The sequence below is a fragment of the Carassius gibelio genome, chromosome A16, assembly GCF_023724105.1.
Source record: "Carassius gibelio isolate Cgi1373 ecotype wild population from Czech Republic chromosome A16, carGib1.2-hapl.c, whole genome shotgun sequence".
Classification (NCBI taxonomy): Eukaryota; Metazoa; Chordata; class Actinopteri; order Cypriniformes; family Cyprinidae; genus Carassius; species Carassius gibelio.
Window position 1 is genome coordinate 6,703,807 of NC_068386.1, and position 19,552 is coordinate 6,723,358.

The 19,552-nt window shown below is 35.0% G+C and overlaps 2 protein-coding genes and 1 long non-coding RNA gene across 8 annotated transcripts in view; 1 reads left to right on the forward strand and 2 right to left on the reverse strand.

Annotated features, from left to right (window-relative positions):
- Positions 1-4,113: 4,113 nt before the first annotated feature.
- On the forward strand, positions 4,114-16,577 carry LOC128031177 (T-cell differentiation antigen CD6). Of its 5 annotated transcripts, none has more exons than XM_052619423.1 (18): positions 4,115-4,276; positions 6,138-6,200; positions 8,237-8,527; positions 8,628-8,936; positions 9,936-9,995; positions 10,086-10,223; positions 10,724-10,828; positions 11,143-11,292; positions 11,924-12,010; positions 12,678-12,764; positions 13,168-13,254; positions 13,373-13,459; positions 13,556-13,636; positions 13,742-13,858; positions 13,940-14,020; positions 14,912-15,025; positions 15,223-15,381; positions 15,478-16,577. In XM_052619423.1, the coding sequence occupies exons 1-17, from the start codon at positions 4,225-4,227 to the stop codon at positions 15,342-15,344; spliced, it is 2,031 nt and encodes a 676-aa protein (XP_052475383.1). In that variant the 5' UTR covers positions 4,115-4,224; the 3' UTR covers positions 15,345-15,381; positions 15,478-16,577. The 5 variants fall into 5 exon arrangements, with proteins under 5 accessions (XP_052475387.1, XP_052475383.1, XP_052475384.1 ...); XM_052619424.1 differs by having other exon boundaries at positions 15,483-16,577; XM_052619425.1 differs by having other exon boundaries at positions 13,745-13,858.
- LOC128031179 (cilia- and flagella-associated protein 418) lies at positions 15,424-19,246 on the reverse strand. 2 transcript variants are annotated; one of them, XM_052619428.1, is made up of 5 exons: positions 18,859-19,241; positions 18,449-18,575; positions 18,282-18,347; positions 18,053-18,148; positions 15,424-16,199 (listed from the first exon to the last, which is right to left on the reverse strand). In XM_052619428.1, the coding sequence occupies exons 2-5, from the start codon at positions 18,457-18,459 to the stop codon at positions 16,040-16,042; spliced, it is 333 nt and encodes a 110-aa protein (XP_052475388.1). In that variant the 5' UTR covers positions 18,460-18,575; positions 18,859-19,241; the 3' UTR covers positions 15,424-16,039. The 2 variants fall into 2 exon arrangements, with proteins under 2 accessions (XP_052475388.1, XP_052475389.1); XM_052619429.1 differs by lacking the exons at positions 18,053-18,148; positions 18,282-18,347 and having other exon boundaries at positions 16,056-16,199; positions 18,859-19,246.
- Positions 19,247-19,287: 41 nt separating this feature from the next.
- LOC128031175 (uncharacterized) overlaps positions 19,288-19,552 on the reverse strand; it is a 1,935-nt gene continuing 1,670 nt past the window's right edge. Inside the window, exon 2 of the long non-coding RNA XR_008188062.1 lies at positions 19,288-19,552. This exon is cut by the window's right edge and continues 304 nt beyond it. This is a non-coding gene — a long non-coding RNA (uncharacterized LOC128031175).

Consider the following 19,552-nt stretch of genomic DNA (forward strand, 5'->3'; position numbering starts at 1 on the left):
TTATTTATAATGCTTTTTTTTCAGATTACTGAAATTATTTTTTAATTAAGTTTGTGAATATTCTTGTGGCTGATTAGGGCTTACACGAATAAAAAGCTTGGAAACCACTGATTTAGAGCAAACAGAGCAAATGCAATGGTTAAAAGGTCAATCATTTTCTTAATTGACAAAGGCTTTAAGCACTGTCCTGGTCAACCAAAATGATGCTGTCCCATCCTCCCAAATTTAGTTTGGGTGGTGATTTTCAGAATTAGGTTGTTTTTATTTTGTCCCATCCACCCAAATTGTGCGCCCGCGCACACATGGACCAGATAAATGTCTCTTTGTGTGTTTTTGGTTGTAAGGGAAATATATCTTTGTTCAACAGTTAGGTTTTCTGGGGCACCAACTGCGTTTCATAAGTGTGTTTGTTGAAGAACGTTTTATAAATAAGGCCCAGTTCAACGCTGGATTTGCACATTGTTTGATACTGAACAGATGGTAAGTGAAACAGCAACAAATCTCTGTTTTGTTGTTATTTGGTGCCCAAGTGCTCGTCACTTTTTATCTCCACCCCTTTAAGTTAATCTAACTAAATGATTAAAGGTGTGATTTTATTAAGGAAATACTTTAATTATACACAAAATACTTAATTCTGAATGGTCAGTTGGACAACTGAGTGTTAAACACGATATCATTGACCATCGTCCATGGTAACACACCACAGTCCTCCTGTAACACTACTTCATGTTAATCTAATTAAGAAAGAACAGCTCAGTGATGCCCTCTTGTGGCTGAAAATTATTAACTACCAACTGAAGTAAAAACGACATTGAAGGGCGTTAGTATTCATTTTAATATATAGTGTAAAAAAACACTATATATATATATAAAGTTGTTATAATGTATATATAAATGTTGAAAAATTAACATTAATATTAATAAATGATATAGAAATATTGTTTATTCCTAGTTCATGTTAACTGTAGTTAAATAATGTTAACTAATGAACCTTATTGCGAAGTGTTACCAAAATGTCAATTTCAGATAGTGTTCGTTTGAGCTATATATTTATTAAGATGTCCTGAAATGAAATGTATCATGGTTTCCAGAAAATATTACTATTTTCAACATGATGATAATAAAAATACACAGATGATCACAGAAATACGTACATTTTATATATGAAAAATGAAAAGTTATTTTAAATGTAATAATATTTTCACCATATTACTTTTTCTATTTTTGATCGGAAAAATGCTGCCTTAGTGAGCCTAATGTGTGTGTGTGTGTGTGTGTGTGTGTGTGCGTGTATGTATGTATATATATAATATTTTTTTTATTTATTTATTTTTAAGCATGAAATGTTAATCTCTATGTTAGGCCTATGTTATATAATCAAAGCTATACATTTAAGGTAATTAATTAGCCTGATAACTTGGCATAATTCCAACAGGTTATCTATAAACCTGTCATACATTGTGCAATTTAACAAGAATTTAACGAGAATTATTATTTAAGAAATACTTTAACAAGAAAAATATTTTGTTTCTTTTTGCTCAGGATTTACAAATAGCTACTTCTTGCGGTAGCATTTCACCTGATAACATATTAATGACTGTCTGGCTGTATATTTTCCCTCAAATCTAAAATGATCACAAAACATAAACTGGCAGGGGGCAAAATAGATTGTAGTATGTGCACAAAGACAGAGAGGACAGTGGCTTTAGTGTTGTCCCTGAACAGCTTTGCGAAAAAGCCATAACCTGTCTTCTATTAGCAGAGATGAGAGAGAGATCCCAGTAAATCGACCAGCAAATCATCTTTCCTCTGGCTGACAAATGCAGCCACATCAGTCTGCCTGAAATGACATGAAACAGAAGTTGAAATATACTCACAAATTTAAAGTTCATAAATAATTGACAATGGACAGTAGTACTAATCTCAACTTTTTCAAAATAAAACATCCCCTTGTGGTTGTGCACAGATATGCAGCTGGCTAAAGAATACACCAGAAGAACTAAAGAGTAGATGAACTATGTTTTTACATTATATCCCAAAAATATATATGGGTGGTGCTTGCCCATCCAGAAGTTGCTGCCATGATGACATGATGTTGTTGGGGTTGTCAGGCTGTTGCTATTCTGTGTTTATTTTTTTCAATAGTTGTTTACTGGCAAGTCAAAAGAGTCTCTTTGGTTGGCTCTGGTCCCTCCTTTAATGAAATGTATTTTCATGACTTCACACAAAGTCGCCTTTGTTAAGTTAAGGTATAATCTTCACCCTTTGTGTGATCAAATGTGGGTAACCGGCTCAGGTCTTTAACCACCAAGCCACACCACCCCATAATGCTCAGTTCATTCTGTGGGTAAACAGCATTATATCTGCGACATTTGAGTGAGTCTCAGTTTGAGTAATCCCCCAAAATATGGTTAGATCACCACACTTAAAGTCCATATGAAAGAAAGCCTATATAGTGGGAAGTCGTGGCCTAATGGTTAGAGGGTTGGACTCCCAATCGAAGGGTTGTGGGTTCTAGTCTCGGGCCAGACGGAATTGTAGGTGGCGGTAGTGCATGAACAGTTCTCTCTCCACCTTCAATACCACGACTTAGGTGTCCTTGAGCAAAGCATCAAACCCCCAACTGCCGCAGCATAAATGGCTGCCCACTGCTCCGGGTGTGTGTGTGTGTGTGTGTGTGTGTGTGTGTGTGTGTGTGTGTGTGTGTGTGTGTGTGTGTGTGTGTGTGTGTTCACTGCTCTGTGTGTGTGTGCATTTCGGATGGGTTAAATGCAGAGCACAAATTCTGAATGTAACTGAATGTACTTGGCTGAATGTAACTTCACTCACTCACTCACTAAACTGGTTCACAGCTGGAGTTGGAGAAAGTCAAGTGAAAACTGTTCTGTTATCATACATAGGACATGACTTGTGCCGGTATTTGGTAATGCGATATATCACGGTAATGAATATGCACGATATTGTTATCGTGGAGACTTCTAAATACCATGAATAATTATATATTACAAATTATTCCGAATTTGGAATGCATTTTAAGAATACTATTCCTATCAACTGGTCAAAATATGGGTCTTTATAGTTCTTTTGCACTTTAATCTGCTTTATTGTATTTAAATGTTGACTTATTTTTGTTATAATAAAAAAAGTTAATTAACCTGTTATACTGTATTATGACCAAATACTGTGACTAAATTCCAATACTGTGATAATACCGTTTACCATGATAAAAGCATGAGCAATTAATCGCAACAGGAAAATTTGATACCGGCATATCCCTACATAGGACCAACAATATGCAAAATGATGTATTAAAAAAATGGCTTCTACACCATTGAAACTTAAATTTAGATTGTTCCATGCTCATGGCAGGCAATAATTTACCCCAAAATACACTGTGGTTTGGTGCAAACAATGGTTATTTTTAGCGAACCCATATCCACGTTGGCATCTCTTGCCTAATTTGGCTGGCATGTAGTAAATGACAAATAAATTTACATTAAAAAAACTTTTGATTGGACAGATGGCCTTTGATGTTGACAACAAAAGATATGGAAAGCCTTTTCTCCTCCATTTTAAAAGCCTGTTTATTTTGCTAGTTGGATTTTATTATTTGTATTGGTATTTCTTCCATTCGCCCATATCAGAAGAAAAAATGTTCCAGTTTCTCTGAAATACTTTAGAAATCCAGTAGGGTAAAGTAATCTTGCTGTTGGTGTTACTGAAGTCCTGGGCAGTGGTAGTGAGTGTAAGAGGGGTCTGCTTTGACATCTTACTTTTTTTATTTAGTCTTGAATGACAATACTATAAGACAATTCATCTACAGACAGCTGTATTCATTGTCCATTCAATTCAGGCCAATGATGAATGATGAATTGGGTTTAATGAAGAATTCTTAATCGATTCTGCCTAGCTTGAGTGTTTTGTATAGCTATACTCAAAGAAACTCAGTTAAAGTCTATAAACTGAACTTTTAGTGAAAATGTATACACTTATACACTGCAAACATGTGCACTTGACCTGTGACGGTAGCAAAATAGGGTGTGCAGTTGTGGTAGGGTGTGCATTTGTGAGGCATGATGCTCAAATTCGCCCCATAGTGGAAACCACATGCAGCAACTGCACAAACACCAAATGCTGAAGGTGCAGGGTCACGTTTTTCAGTCAGAGTAGTTCTCCGTCAGGGATGAACAGAAAGCTTTGGCTGTTAGGCTGACTGACTGAGAGATGCCTCTTCTGCTGCTGTGTGTTGTTCTCCAGGCTTTGTCCTTGTCTCAAGGTAAAATGGTTCTGGTGTATGGTTTGTGTAGGCAGACTTGGTCTTTCATCTAGAAAGCTTGAGTTCAACTGCGATTAAATAATTTGGCATTCAATATTCTGGCATTTTCAAAAGCATATTCTAACATTTACTAAAGGACCTAGCGGTTTCTTTATTAAGTTGATTATACTTGGGCAGAGAGGTTGCAGAATTCTCAAAGGGTATTGCACAATCTGTCTAACTAGCTCTTGAGAGACTGTCACTATCATAGATGGAAAATCAAATGTGCGCTTTCAACAAAAGACTTGGTGTACGACACGCTTTGTGGTGGAAACAAAGCTCAGTTTAACTAATGCAGAACAATGGAATCTGAAGGCTTTTAAAAAAGTGACAAAAGAAAGTTCTGCGTTTGCCTTGGCTTGGTAACATCGCTTTTCTAAAGAGTTTGAGCAAAGTGCAACCAGAGATTCGTTTATGGACTTCAATGCACTATGACACACAGGTAAATAATAAGCTGAACTTCACAGTTGATTGAATGAAGAAAGATAACTTTGTATGTCAATTGCATATTATGGCTAAAAATAAAAATAAAAACAGCAAAACACATCAACGAATTTTCCTAATAGCCATTTTTAGACTACATTGAGTTTTCTTTGACAGTGTAAAACAAGCTGCGGATGTTTTTAACATGACAAGTAGACATTTCACAAATGCTCTACATTTATAGAAAAATTTTCAATAATAGAATACGTTTTTTTTCCAATGTTCAGCTTTAAAAAATTCTTGGATCTTGACAGAAATAGAGCACAGAAAATGTATTTTGTTGAATAAGACTGTAATTCTCGCAAATTATTGTTATGTTTCGTTGTAATACAGAAAATCTACTGCTATGGAGAATATTAAAATATATTTATAAAACTAAAAACTTAATTTGTTATTGTCATTTTATATGCTTAATTCACAGAAATTGCAATCATTATTAAAATGTGGAAAGGTTACACTGAATTTTATGTAAGTAAATAATAATAATTATGTTTTACATTTAAAAGTATTTGGCACGTGTAAAGCGATATTATTTCATACGTTTATTTAATTCTGTGTCTGTTTTCAAAATTCTGTACCAAAGCAGACATAGACATCATGCCATTTTTGTAAATTAAATAAAATTAAATATATAAATGTTTATATTCTCTGAGAAGGTCTGAAGAGAGTACGAATATAGTGGTTGGTCACAAATGCAATTATCAATTATCTGAATGAATTTCATACTGTGACTTTTTTAAAGTGCTCTTTAATGAGCAAACTGAGTGTTGGCTCTGAGTGAGGCAGATGGAGAAACTCATTTAGAGGACCACGCTGTGTTAAAATACAAGATCTGCAGCCTTTTATCTAGTTTGCGCTAACACAGCAGGTTTTCAAGAAATAGTCCTATAGTTATAAATAACTACGACTTTGCTATATGTTATTATTAGATAACTTGTGTGTATTTCATCTTGCTGTCTAATTCATATTGTATGAAACTCTCAATTAAGATTTATCTACGTTTTCTTTAAACCACAGGCTTCAAACCTATTCCATGTTTTAACTTTTCTTGTTCAATACAGAGTTAACTTTGTAAGCCAACACAAGCATTACCAAAGTTGTGCAGAACATCATTTTTTGTTGTTTTAATGTTAAGGTCAGGCAGCTCTTTTTATGAATCTCATTCAACAGTGTCTCATTTCTGTTGTCTTTGATGAATATCGTGTTTGCAGACAGTGAAGTTGTTTATTTAAGTGCTCTGTTATACTTTTACGCTTTAGACTAAAGTGACAGTTTTTCCTGCTGGCTTCAGGCAACAAGTTCTCAGCAAAACTTATGGTGCTCGTCTTTTCTTCTTCAGGGTTCAATGGAACAGACCGAACTTCCAAGAGTGTGAAAAAGCATGCTGAATCAGACAAACAGAGTAAGTTGAAGGATTACACTACTCTAAGAAAACTCATGCCTTTCCTTTGAAAGTATATTGTTTACATCTGCATCTTTGTCTAGAGCAGCTAGCAGCAATCTCACAATGATCAAAAAGCTTGCTTTTTTAAAAAAGGCCTGCAAGATCAAGCAGTTAATCAGGTTGAACAATATGCATGAGAACAGTGTTTGCAGTAGCTTGCTGAGACCAAACTCATCATAAAAGAGAACAGAGTAAAGACATCAGCAAGGCCACTGCAAGATTGCACAGAACCGTGAGAGCGGTCTACGTCCCCAGAGACAACCGCTTCATTTTATTGCACACTAGAATTCATTTTAAAATCATTAAGCACTCTTTATATGTGAACTAATGAGGCAGTAAATGCTGTACGCAATCACACAGACATCATATATGAAGAAGGTAAAGAATAGCTGGAGTCAGACGGAAAAGTGCTTGCGCTCATTTGGGAGAGGCTCTCGACCGTATCCGTAACAGTTAAGCACAGCTGCATAATTTTGAATTCATATAATTACTGATTTATTTTAATTACATTTAAATTGTTTATATTAAAATATTAACACAATTTTGAGCTTTTTACAGCATTATAGGAAGATGCTTAAATAGTCTCAATCCATTTTCTGAATTTGTACAAACGTTGCTGTGTTAATGGCATTCATCAACCCTGTTATTTAAGTTATTGGGAAAAAAAAAGTTCAAACTAATATTTTTCTTCAACTTATTGAAAATGTAATTTACAAACCAACATTTGCTTCCAAAGTAGTAAGCCCTATTGATATTTTAATATTTTCTTATATATATGTGTGTTTGTGTGTGCGTGTGTGTGTGTGTGTGAAATGACACAAATATGGTTTTAATATTTATAAAAATCCTAGATTGTTAACAGGGTTGTAAAAAAAAAAAAAAAAATCTATGTTATAATATTTAATATGACCTCATGAGGATGTCAATCAACATTTTCATCAGATTAAGCAGCTTCTTCCATTATAGTATTATACACCGTTCCATGTTTCTTCACCAAGTTCACAATCAAATCGAATGTCTGGGATCTGTAAAATCTTTTTATGTTTTTGAAAGAAATATTTTGTGCTAAACATAAAAAACAGTAAAAACCGTAATACTGCTTTTTTATTTTAATATTCTATCAAATGTGATTTACTGCAGTGACGGCGAATTAACCTATACTTCAGTGTCACATGATCCTTCTTTAGAAATCAATCTAATATTCTGATTTGATGCTCAAGAAACATTTTTTTTATTATCAATGTTGAAGACAGTTTGTGGAAACCTTGATACAATTTTTTTTTTCAGAAATTGAACAGAAAGTTCAAGGGAACTGCATTTATTTGGAACTTTTATTTTTGTAACGATTTTGTCAAATGAAAGCATCCTTTCTAAATTGAAGTATTACTTTCTTTAAAACCCCAAACTTTTGAACGATAGTGTTTTCCACCAACCACCACTACCACAGTGGAACATCAGACCAGTGACCTCTGACCCTGTTAAGAACTCACCCCAAAGCAAGACCCTCAGAATGAGTCACAATTCCACAGTCGATATACACAGACACAATCTGCATCCTGTAGTCATAAATCAGGAGAACTTCATGAGCTCAAACCACACTGCGGAGGCAATATCATAAACTTTCGAAAAAAAAAAAGTTCTTTCCCCAGTGTCCTCCATGCTACACTATGACATTTCCACAGGAAGTGACTCACGGGATGTGGCTGTGCTGCAGTGTACTGCTACAACGTTTTGCAACACAAAACAATGCCCCACAGATTAGATATTCACGTCGCTGTTTGGGTATAAATAAAAGTCTAGCGTCTGATGTACTAGAAATACACACTGAGAACAGAATCAACACTCAGATAAGATCAGCGCTAGGATGCGATGTTGGAAAATATTCTGACTCATGCAGCGTGCTGTAAAGATAAAAAAGTGAATACATTCATGAAGATGACAGTGATTCAATGAAATCAATTTTGTGTGTGTGTGTGTGTGTTTTTCTGAAATAGTTGAGCTCTCCACACTAAGCCTGTCCGAGGGCTGTTTTGGTGTGCCTAGGACTCTTTACAAGAACACTACGGTCCATGTGACCCTCAACCTTTTGGATGATCAGGAAAAGAAAGAGCTTGCTCTCCAAATCTGTGAACGTTTTAGTTGTGGCGGTGTTTATGAGCACGGCATGTCTGCAACAGTGCACAATGGCACTTGTCTTGCAGACTGCATCCTGAGAAACTCAAAACTGCACAACTGCACTACAGCCGCAAAAGGCGACTGCAGGAATGCAACTCAAGTTATCTGCGGTGAGTCATCTCAGATCTTCTCAGAGATCTTTTGATAAGTGTTCTACTTTTGTTTCATTGCTGTAATTGTGCTTTGTCTGGGCTGACCACTGTCCTCCAGAGCACCAGGCTGTCCGATTGGTTGGAGGAAGTGATCGTTGTGCCGGTCGGGTGGAGCTGCTGCATTCTGGGAAGTGGGGAACAGTGTGTGATGATGATTTTGGCAATTTTAGTCAACGTTTAATATGTGCCCAGCTGAGATGTGGCAGCCCAATACGAGAGGGCTTTTTTGGACCTGGAATAGGTCCCATCCACATCACCCAAATGAAATGCAATGGCTCCGAGAGCAGCTTATGGGAGTGCGACTCAAGCAAAACCACTGCAAGCAATTATTGTGGACATAAGGAAGATGCTGGCGTTGTGTGTTCAGGTACTATACACATTCTGTACACTTAATGGGAAAGTGCTAAATAACATAAATCTCCACTATTTTCTACACAAGGAAAAAAGAACCACAATAAATGTTTTATTATATTTCACAGTATTTTCAATTGGAATTTGGTTGTTTCACAGTATTTTCAAGGGGAGAATATATAGAGTTGGGAATTTTTACTCATCAGGAATTGAGTGGATGGTTAAAAGGTTGACGTTACATACTAGATTGGAGAATACAAGTTTATTTAAACAATATTGAATAGCCTTTTGTCAATTTATTGATATTATCCAAGCAGTCCACAAGTCCAAAGCCTACAAAGGCATTTTTGGGAGCAATTTATTTTAAAGTGCTCTTGTTAGATGTTACATGTATTTATAATAGTAATTACAGTAAATTATGCATAATTATATGCAACTTAATCTAAACCAAATCCATAACCACAATATGGTTAATCAACATTACTTAGTACTTAATTGTATAATTACACTGTTACAAGAACCCTTTAAAATAAAGTGTAACCCATTTTTGTTTGGAATAACATATTGTACACTGCAGTGGTACCATGGTGAATCAGTGAATAAGACCAGGGCACGTGATATGATGGTAAATGAGGGCAGTTTCAACTTTATGTTGACTTCAGCATCATAACATTTGATTTTTAGACACCAACTTTTTGTGCCAAATGCATTAATTAGCAACCCAGTTTTTCGTATTTATTTGAGGTCGTAGTACGTGACCTCTTGAGGGGGAATGTTACCATAATTCCACTCAAATGCAGGCCAGGTTTACCTTTTTAGGGTGGTGTGAGAGAAGTCAGTTGGTCTAAATAAATAAGACCAATTTAAAGCAGGCTTCCCACAGCATTTCTGAAATGTCAAAGCATGCATATAAAAGCTTTAGCTTGTTAGTGTCATGTCATGAAATCCAGACAGACAAGTCTTGGTTATTTGTACTCTTTTGATATATCCAATGGATTAAATGTCTTTCAAACAGAAAGTGCAGAGAAACCAATCACACAGACAACCGGGCTGAACTTGACAACACTGGTGCCAGGTGATGCTTCAGTTCCTTACGTTAAAAAAGAAAAATAGCACCAGTAACAGTGACACAATCTGTTAATATAAACCTCTCTGTTTATTTTAGTGTCAACTGCAGTGGCAGCTACAGACAGCAACAGTGGCATTTCAGCAGCAGCGATTGGCTGCATCATCTTATCTATTGCTCTGCTTATGGTTATTATTTTAAATGCCGCAGCCTATGTGCATTTCAAAAGAGCAAAGGGCAAGTATACGCACGTTTTACATTTAAAAGCACTTCTCACTCATATCTTTTGAAACGTTGGAAACAGTGGCATCGAAATGTTGTAACAGGCTGTTAAAAAGTAAACACCATTCACAGCGGCACTGGAAAATAAATAACACACGTTTTCTTAGAACTAAATGAAATGGAACCGAGGAAATAGAGCTGAGCTACAACAAACAGACTCTCAGTTATTTTTATCATTGTCTAACTCTGAGAGCACCTCTGTGTACAACACTGTAGTTTTACTGTATTGTTATAAACTTCAAAGGCGTTCACTGACTACTTGGCCGATTTCTTTGTGCACTCAGTGTATTCCATACAAACAACAAGAAAAAGAATTTGAAGAGTGTCGAACATTTTGTGAACTATTAACTCGTTCTTTTGATAATAGCTAATACAACAAAACAAAAGCTTAAGGCAGCGGCTTAGTGCTGCATGAGGAAGTTTAAACCATTTGTTTTCATCCTCTTTGCCAACAGAATGTGTGATTTACCAACATCAAACTAACTCTCACTCAAGCCTGGAGTCCCAGTCCAATGTACAGATGGGAAACCACAACACACCAACCACGGGGCAGCAGTACGGTTTGTATTGCTATTATTATTATATTTATTTTTATGTCCTCATAACTGATTATCAATTTTTTGTATTTAGTAGATATTGTAAATATTATTATCAATAGTATTATTATGCGTAATTGTAATATCAATTACTACTATTATTATATGAAATCATTTTTTGATTTCTTTAAACTCTGTAAGTGATCCCATTTTAATAAACTGTCTGCAATTATACATAAAATGCTAAAAAGTGTGCCTTGTCTAACTTTTGTCTCGAATATGATTGTTTGATTTCTGTAGTGGTCAAACTTTAAAACGAGTGCATCTTGTTTCCTCAGAAAGTCTTGGCCCGAGGATGAGCTCAAAATATGGCAGCAAATTCAGCACGAGAACAAATCCACCCACACATGACTCCGACAGTTCTACTGATTCAGACTATGAATATCACGACAACAATCGACCGCAAAGACTGCATCTAAAAAACTCAAGTATGCTGGCCTTAGCAGACAACACATCTACTGCAAATGACCACAAATATCAGCTGAAAATGTATATAATCAGTTTTTATTTAAAATTACACACATTAAAGAAAGAGTCACACAGAATCAGCTTAATTGCATTAGTCATTTTTTACCTAAATTAGTGTCTGTGAGGGTTCGTGGCGTTCTTTAGTTCACATTAAAAATTACATATACAATAAAAAACAGTAATATTACAAAATATTATTACAATTTAAAATAACTGTTTTCTATTTTAATATATTTTCCCATTCTTGATGCTGATTTGCTGCTCAATAAATATTTCTTATTATTATCAGTGTTGAAAACTTTTGTGCTACTTAGAATTTTTATGGAAACTTTTTTAACTCTTTTTATTTTTTTTGTAATAACGTAAAAGTTTTTACTGTCAATTTGTATCAGTTTTACACATCCTTACTGAATAAAAAACTGATACAAATAAAAATCTAACTAATTTGGTAGTTTCTCTGTTTTAGCATTGTGGACATACAGTAACACATATTCTTGTTAAAGAATTCAAGGATCTGCATTAAATGATAAACAATGACTTGTTTGGAGCCACATTTAATATGTATGAATTCTTCTTTGCTCTGTCTATCAGGAGATGTGAAAGACGTAGTCAGTGCATCCTCTGGAGAAAAATGTGTGCACAATGTGGAAATTAACATGGATACCATCCAAAAGTTAGGTATGCACAAAATAAATCATAATCACATTCATGTTATTGATCTCTTACCACCTCCGTTATTTTATTTCTTTGGTAAACCCCCATTGACATTACTGTCTTTTGGTGGTCCTGACGCTTACAGGCAAGGTACACAGATTTCACGGGATACTATTTCTTCAACCTTTGATAATGAAATAAAATGGAAATGTGATCACTGATCTATAATAGAAATATGTGACCCTGGACCACTAAAACCAGTCTGAAGTCGCTGGGGTTATTTGTATCAATAGCCAAAAATACATTGTATAGGTCAAAATTATTAAGTTTTCTTCTATCCCAAACATCATTCGGACAAGTAAAGATCATGTTCTAAGAAGATATTTTCTTATAGTCAGGTGCGACTTATTTATTAAATTTAATTTGACATGAACTGAGAGAAATGAACCAAGAGAAAACATTACCGTCTCCAGCCGCGAGAGGGCGCTCAATGCTGCTCAGTGCTCCTGTAGTCTACACTGAAGACATAGAGCGCCCTCTCGCGGCTGTAGACGGTAATGTTTTTTAAATAAATGCGACTTATCGTCCAGTGCTACTTATATGTTTTTTTCCTCATCATGACATATTCTTGGACTGATGCGACTTATAGTCCGAAAAATATGGTTTACATTTTTCTTTCCCCTATAAACAGCAGTAGATATGAATGATACAAGCAGTACTTCTTCTGGAGAGTTCTATCAAAACACAAAGACTGACATGAGCGACACTCTTCAGCCACGTAAGCACAAATAAATCATATATAATATAATATTAATTAAATATTATGAATATTTGGTAACACTTTACAGTAAGGTCCCATTAGTTACCGGTAATTAATGCACTACATTAAACAATACTTTTTTACAGTATTTATTCTTCTGTTTTAATAGTTAAGACAGATTCAGCTGTTCATAAACTGAGATAAGTTTGTTCTCTCAGGCCCATAAAATAATAGTAACAGATACATCTTTTTATTTAAAATTTGTTTTTTTCAGTAAATGTTGACATTAAGAATAATACGTGTTTTAATGTATTTTTTATTGTTATTTCATGTAAACTAATGTTAGCAAATGGAACCTTATTGTAAAGTGGTACGGAATACTTTTATTATTAATTTGAATATTCATTTTTCCCTTACAAAGCTGAGGAAACACCAGCACTTCAAGAAACGTTACCATTGACACGCTTGTCTTATGGTGACCATCACTTACCTGGAACTGACAATAAAGGTAAAGCACTGGTTTAACAGTGAAACGTCAGTTTTTTTTATATTATTTATTTTTCTAGAAAATTGTATTTTTAGTAAGGTAATAAATTCTCGATTTATGCACAATCTTTTGACTCTAGGAATAGATATGAATGATTCAAGCAGTACATCTTCTGGCGAGTTCTATCAAAACACAGAGACCAACACAGACAACAATTTCACATCACGTATGTGAAATCCCAGATTGTAAAGATTTCTTCCACCCTTAAGATTAAACATTATTTTGTATTGAATTATGAATCCTCTTTTGTCGTCTGCGGTAGATGTGAATGATTTAGACAGTACATCTTCTGGCGAGTGCTATCAAAACACAGAGATCAACATGGACAACGATCTCCAGTGTGGTAGGTTCACATTAATCATTTAATACTGAAGCTTGAAGGGTATTTTAACTGAACCTTCTGAGGATTCATTCAGTCAGCTAAACCTCGTGTATCTGTTTTCTCTAGAAGACGAGGAAAGTCCATCACTTCCTCAGAAGTCACTAAAGACACCCCACAGTGCTCAGATGTCAGGAAACACTGCTGGTTACAGCGGCTCTCCTGTACCTGTCACCCACAGTCAAGGTACCTATTTGATTTAACAATGTGATAACATTGACAGCAGTGTATTTGATAGGGATGTGTGAATTCTTCTCTGCTTGGCAGATGGGAATGATTCAGACAGTACATCATCAGAAGAGTGTTATCAGAACACAGAGATGGATGAAAACGCCTATCATCATTATGGTATGAATGAAACATTCAGTATAAAAGTCATTTTATGGTCCATATTTCTAATTTAATACAAATATTTTTATTATAATGATATTACCAGAACAATTTGAGAAGATTCATTTAAAATTAAATATAAAACAAGTTTTATTAGTAACATATGGTGCAGAATCTTTAATGTTGCTTTGTCGTAACATTTCTTTGTTTTAAAAACAATTTATTTTCATTATTTGCAGGTTTAAATTACATTACTGCAATACTAAACGTTTGACTTAAGACTTTTTAAAATATAACTTTTATGCTGCATTACTATTATTATGCACATACATCACCACATGTTGTTTCGGAGGGTTTCAAGAAAAGTAAATGCTCTCATCCAAAAAACTCCAGCATATTAATTTGCCAGACTCTACTGAAACTTCAAACCGGACTGGGATCTATAGTCAAATAGAGCTGAAAAAAAAAGAGCTTTATGCAGAAAATACTCAAAAGAGTATAAAAGTACCCCATGTGTACAGTGAAGCATACTGCTGTGTCTTTATTGTTGTTGGTGTATTTTTCTGCCGGAGGTAATGGACATCTTGTTTAGATACATGGCATCATGGATTCAAAAAAATAACAACATATACACAAATTAAAAACTAACTGTTCATGCTATAATCTTCTTATGGTCCAAGGTTGGATCTTGCTACAGGACAGTGATCCAAAAAGAAACATCAAAATCAAAACAAAAATGGGTCACTAAGCACAAAACAAATATTCTGCCATGTTAATCAAATTTAACCGAACTCGAGCAGTTCTGCAAAGACGAGTGGGCAAATATTGATGTGCAAAGTTAGTAGAGACCGCTTAATTACAAGGAAATGTCTCAAAATATGTAACTAAAATTTGTTTTATTTTTGGAAGGTGAGGAAAGCCCATCACTTCCTGAGATGTCTTTTCAGAATCCCCACATTGCACAGATGACAGAAGATACTGACGGTTACGGAGACCATCATGAACCTAGAAACCTCAGTCAAGGTACCTCTTGTACTCAACCATGTGACAGTATGTCTCCGCTCAGAGAACTTCCTTTCTGAATTCCCCCAACTCCTTTGAACCTGGGTCTTTTGTTTACCCTACATGAACCTTAAAGCAAGAAGAATTAGTGTCCAATAAAAAAAAAATCTATATATTTTTTATATATATATAGTCCTTTTTTTATTTTTTTATTCTAGAAACAGATAACCGTAGCACAGCATCAGAGGCATCTTACGTTAATGTACCACCTAAAAAAGAGAGCGAGGACAATTATGCTGCATCTTCAGAGAGCGACTATGATGAACCTGAAGCCTGGTGAAATCAACATGATGACTGCAAGAGATTTTTCTCAGCAGGTAAAATATTAAAACCTTCAAAAACACACAAAACATCATTCGTTTAATTCTTCTTTCTCTTTATATAATGGACAATGATGTGCATTTATCACTTAGGACAGATGATTCACAACAACACTTCCCTGAAAACCATGGAATGTAACAGACGGGCCCTTGCAATACCTGAGTGTTTGTTAAGAATATTCTGGAAGAACAACAACAACAACAAAAATGGACATTGTTCATCTATTTTATAATAAACATTCTAAACAGTTAACCATTCTATTATTCCATCTATAACCTCACAGATGGATCCAATCTCATTCTTTTTCAACTCTCAATTGAGCCAAATTTGCATTTGTATTTGGAACGTTTGCATATGTTACAGTCTTTCATTAATCAATATAATACTTTACAGAATATAAATCAGCCACAGTGCTTCATCACTGTAAGGGAGAATGTGGCATCGGTAAAGAGATTTACAATTACTTCACACACACACACACACACACACTACACTCAGTAAAGAACATAAAACTTCCTTTTGTTATCCAGCCCCACAAACTGCACAAAGCAAAATCTGAAAATGGCCAGCATTCTCTTTTGTGAGGAGAGAGCATGCAACACTTGCTTGTGGACACAGATAAGATTTCCGAGGAGAACTGCTGCAGACTTGTGTTCATTCTTTGTGTTTGCCACAAACCCACTTTAGCTGCTGTTGCTCCCTCAGGTCTGAGAGTATCAGGGTCGAGTGCCAGCTACATTGACAGGCGTATGCACGCCCACCCATTTTCCTTCTTAGTTTGGCTTTTAGTTTGTGATATTCTGGCATGTTATTCCTAAAGAAGGGGACAGAAGAGAAGCTTTTGAGGATTTGAATATATTTCTGTACTTGTAGTTCATAGATGTCCAGTTCAACACAGAGCGCTCCTTCACACAGTTGGCTCACTGCTTTGGTTTTATCGTTGAACTATTATCACCAACTGCAAACCTATTTTTTTCCCATATACTTACAAACCCTTCTGTAGAACAATTTGTAAAAACTATTATCTTGTATGTGGGTCTGCTTCTCTCAGAATGTCAAATTGGAGCTTGATGTTTTGGATGAGCAAACATATAAGTCCTCTGGTTACCATGGACTCATTCCACCATAAGATTAAAAAAATATGTATCATATATGAAAATAATAATAAATACTGTATATATCTTGCACAGAACATGGAAGTATTTTTTCCCACATTAATGAAGTACATTTCTGCCCTATTTTCAGGACAAAATAGGAAGCAGATCTCTAGGATTTATTATTTTATTTATTTTTACAACAATGAGACTGAATTTTAATACAAGAGCCATTAGTATGAAAACTCAATGCAAGTAAGAAAGCTCTAAGGTCCTGTGGTTACCATAAAAGTTTTGTCCAGGTCCCATTTCACCCCACAAACATAATAATAATAATAATATGAAAATTATAAGAGTAACAATAATAAAAATACATTATATATATGGTAGCACTTTATTTTACAGTCCTGTTCCTCATGTACATACTATGTACTTATTATAGTAATTACAATAACTATGTAATAACTACTAACCCTGAACCTACCCCTAAACCTAACCCTATCCCATGTAGTTACCTTGTATTACCAGAACTATCTTAGATAAATATACTGTAAGTACACTATAAGTACATGTTAGTACACGTACTGTAAAATAAAGTGCAACCATATATATATATATATATATATATATATATATATATATATATGGACAAAAATTTAAACATATTTTATGGACCATTTTTATTTATGTTTGTAGGGCATCTTTTATTTGTACTATTTTTTTTCCTCCAAAACAATAAATCTGGATCTTAAGTGCAAGAAACATCCATTTGAAGAACTAATGAACACATGGTTCAAAACAAGCTTTAAAGAGTTCATTTTTTAAAACTATCTGAATGTCCTTGGAGTCTTTAAGTCTTTAGCAGACAGTCTGCATCTATTGTAAGTGGTTAGAAACTACTGATATGGACTGTCCACCATATTTTTTTTTAAAGAAATAATATTTCTAAAGTATAAAGGTTTCTTTCCATGCTATTCTATCTTTAAACTACAGCAAGAAATATAAGCAATAAATGCAGCTAAAAACCTGAACAGATGGTTTCTTGATGAGCTGATTAATAACCGGTTTAAAAGGGGATGATTCAAGTTCAAGTTTCTAAAGCTAAATTGACAAATTCCAAACACATTCTCTGTTTGAGCATGCAGCAAAGTGCATCATGGCCTAAACATGGAAGAAGACAACATAAAAGACATGGTGCAAATGATTCACTGTCTGTTTGATGCTAAAGTTAAGTGAGACGCTGCAGGATACATAATAAGGAAATGACGCAGTCCAGAGGAAAAAAGGGTTCGCATTAAAAAGCTTGCTGCTTGTGTTGTTGAACACTTGTCCAAAAGTTTCCTTATCAGCATGTACAAATTTAATAAAGCTTATCTGTAAGAAAGCATCATGAAAACTTAAAGACATCATTAACTGAACCTGTTGATGCTGTGCAAAGACAGCCTGCTTGAGGCGGTCTAAAAATATCTGAATTGATAATAAATGAAACTGCTTCACATTGGGATACATGAATCAATGCTGCCCTCTCCTGATCAAATCATGTACTCTCCTGATGCGTGTGCTAATACCTTACCTGAAAAATAAATAGTCACAGAAGGAGTCCCACTCGTGATTCTCAAACATAATTACACTGAAATCGCAAGACGTGCATCTTAAATGGTTGCAGGCCCTTCAAGAACAAGACACAGTCAGAATAAATGTACACATCTAAGTGAATCTATCATGACTGTTAATTTTGTGGTCATTAAAATATGCATGTGGCCTTCAAACCCAGGCAAGATCGATTCTAAATTAGTTTTCACCTTTGAGAAACGCTGGTTCCAACACCGTGAGGTACAGAGCTTCCACCAAGAAACACTGGAAAGCATCTTTTTGCGGAAAAAGTGACAGCGTTTCATTAAAGGCTCAATTTCTCCTGTAAAACTTCTAAAGGCATATTTGGGTGTTTTAATGCAAACTAAAAACTTACTTCTTGGACATTGTTTGAGAACAGGTTTTGTCCAGTTATTTGACTTGCATGAGTGCTGATGGGTTGATAATCCTCATCCAGTATTTTTTGCAGCATAGCGTCAATATCATCACTGTCATGTTGTTTTCTGGAAACAGTGGAAGTCGAAATGTCACGACTTTGTTTAGACAGAACCTGGATTTGTTACGATCTTGGAGACGATGTATACATTATAACAACGTGAGGTTGCTTTATTAGCCTCATTGTAAATCTTTTTAGGATGTTAATCAGGCTGTTAACATACATTATTTGTACATCTACAACGCATCAACAGCGTTAAGCAATGATTGTATGCTTAAAGGTTGTTTCATAACCGTAGTCTTATGTAAATTAGTTGTCTACGTTAGCTTGGGTGCTAATCTCGCTACTACCTTGACTGTTTCTTGTCCTCCGGGTTAGCACATTTTTGGTTCGTTTGTTTAAAGGCGCAAGTTGATTGTTTGGATGCAGACTTGCTGCAACAAAACTTTGATTCGACTTCATCAAGTAAATCATCCAAATCATCCGCCATGATTATCCGGTGGAGAACGCTACGTTTGTTACCATAGAGACGTGTGAATCATTTCTTTGCAGTCTGCTCAGAAATGAACGATATAACTAGTCGAATTTTTTTAAAAAAAAGCTATTTTATTTCCCTATGTTAAATATAATATCACCGTGATCTGGAAACTGGCCTAACACTTCCGGTTCGCGTACGTTTCTGAACAGAAAAGATTCGTTGTCGGCAGGATTCGAACCTGCGCGGGGAGACCCCAATGGATTTCTAGTCCATCGCCTTAACCACTCTATATCAAAACATATTTCCACAAATAGGTTTTATTCCAAAAGCTCAAATATGACATGCATTCTCTATAGTAATTGTTTTAGTGTCACAAGCTTTCAGTACACAGAGACAGCAACAACACTAAGACAATTCAAATAACACAAGAATAAAAATACACATATGTGAATATAAATAAAAAAACTGAAAAACAAATTGAAATATAAAATATATTGTATGTACAGTTGTGATATAGATATAATAGGAATGGAATAGAATGAGATGTAGGGATGTACTAGGATATG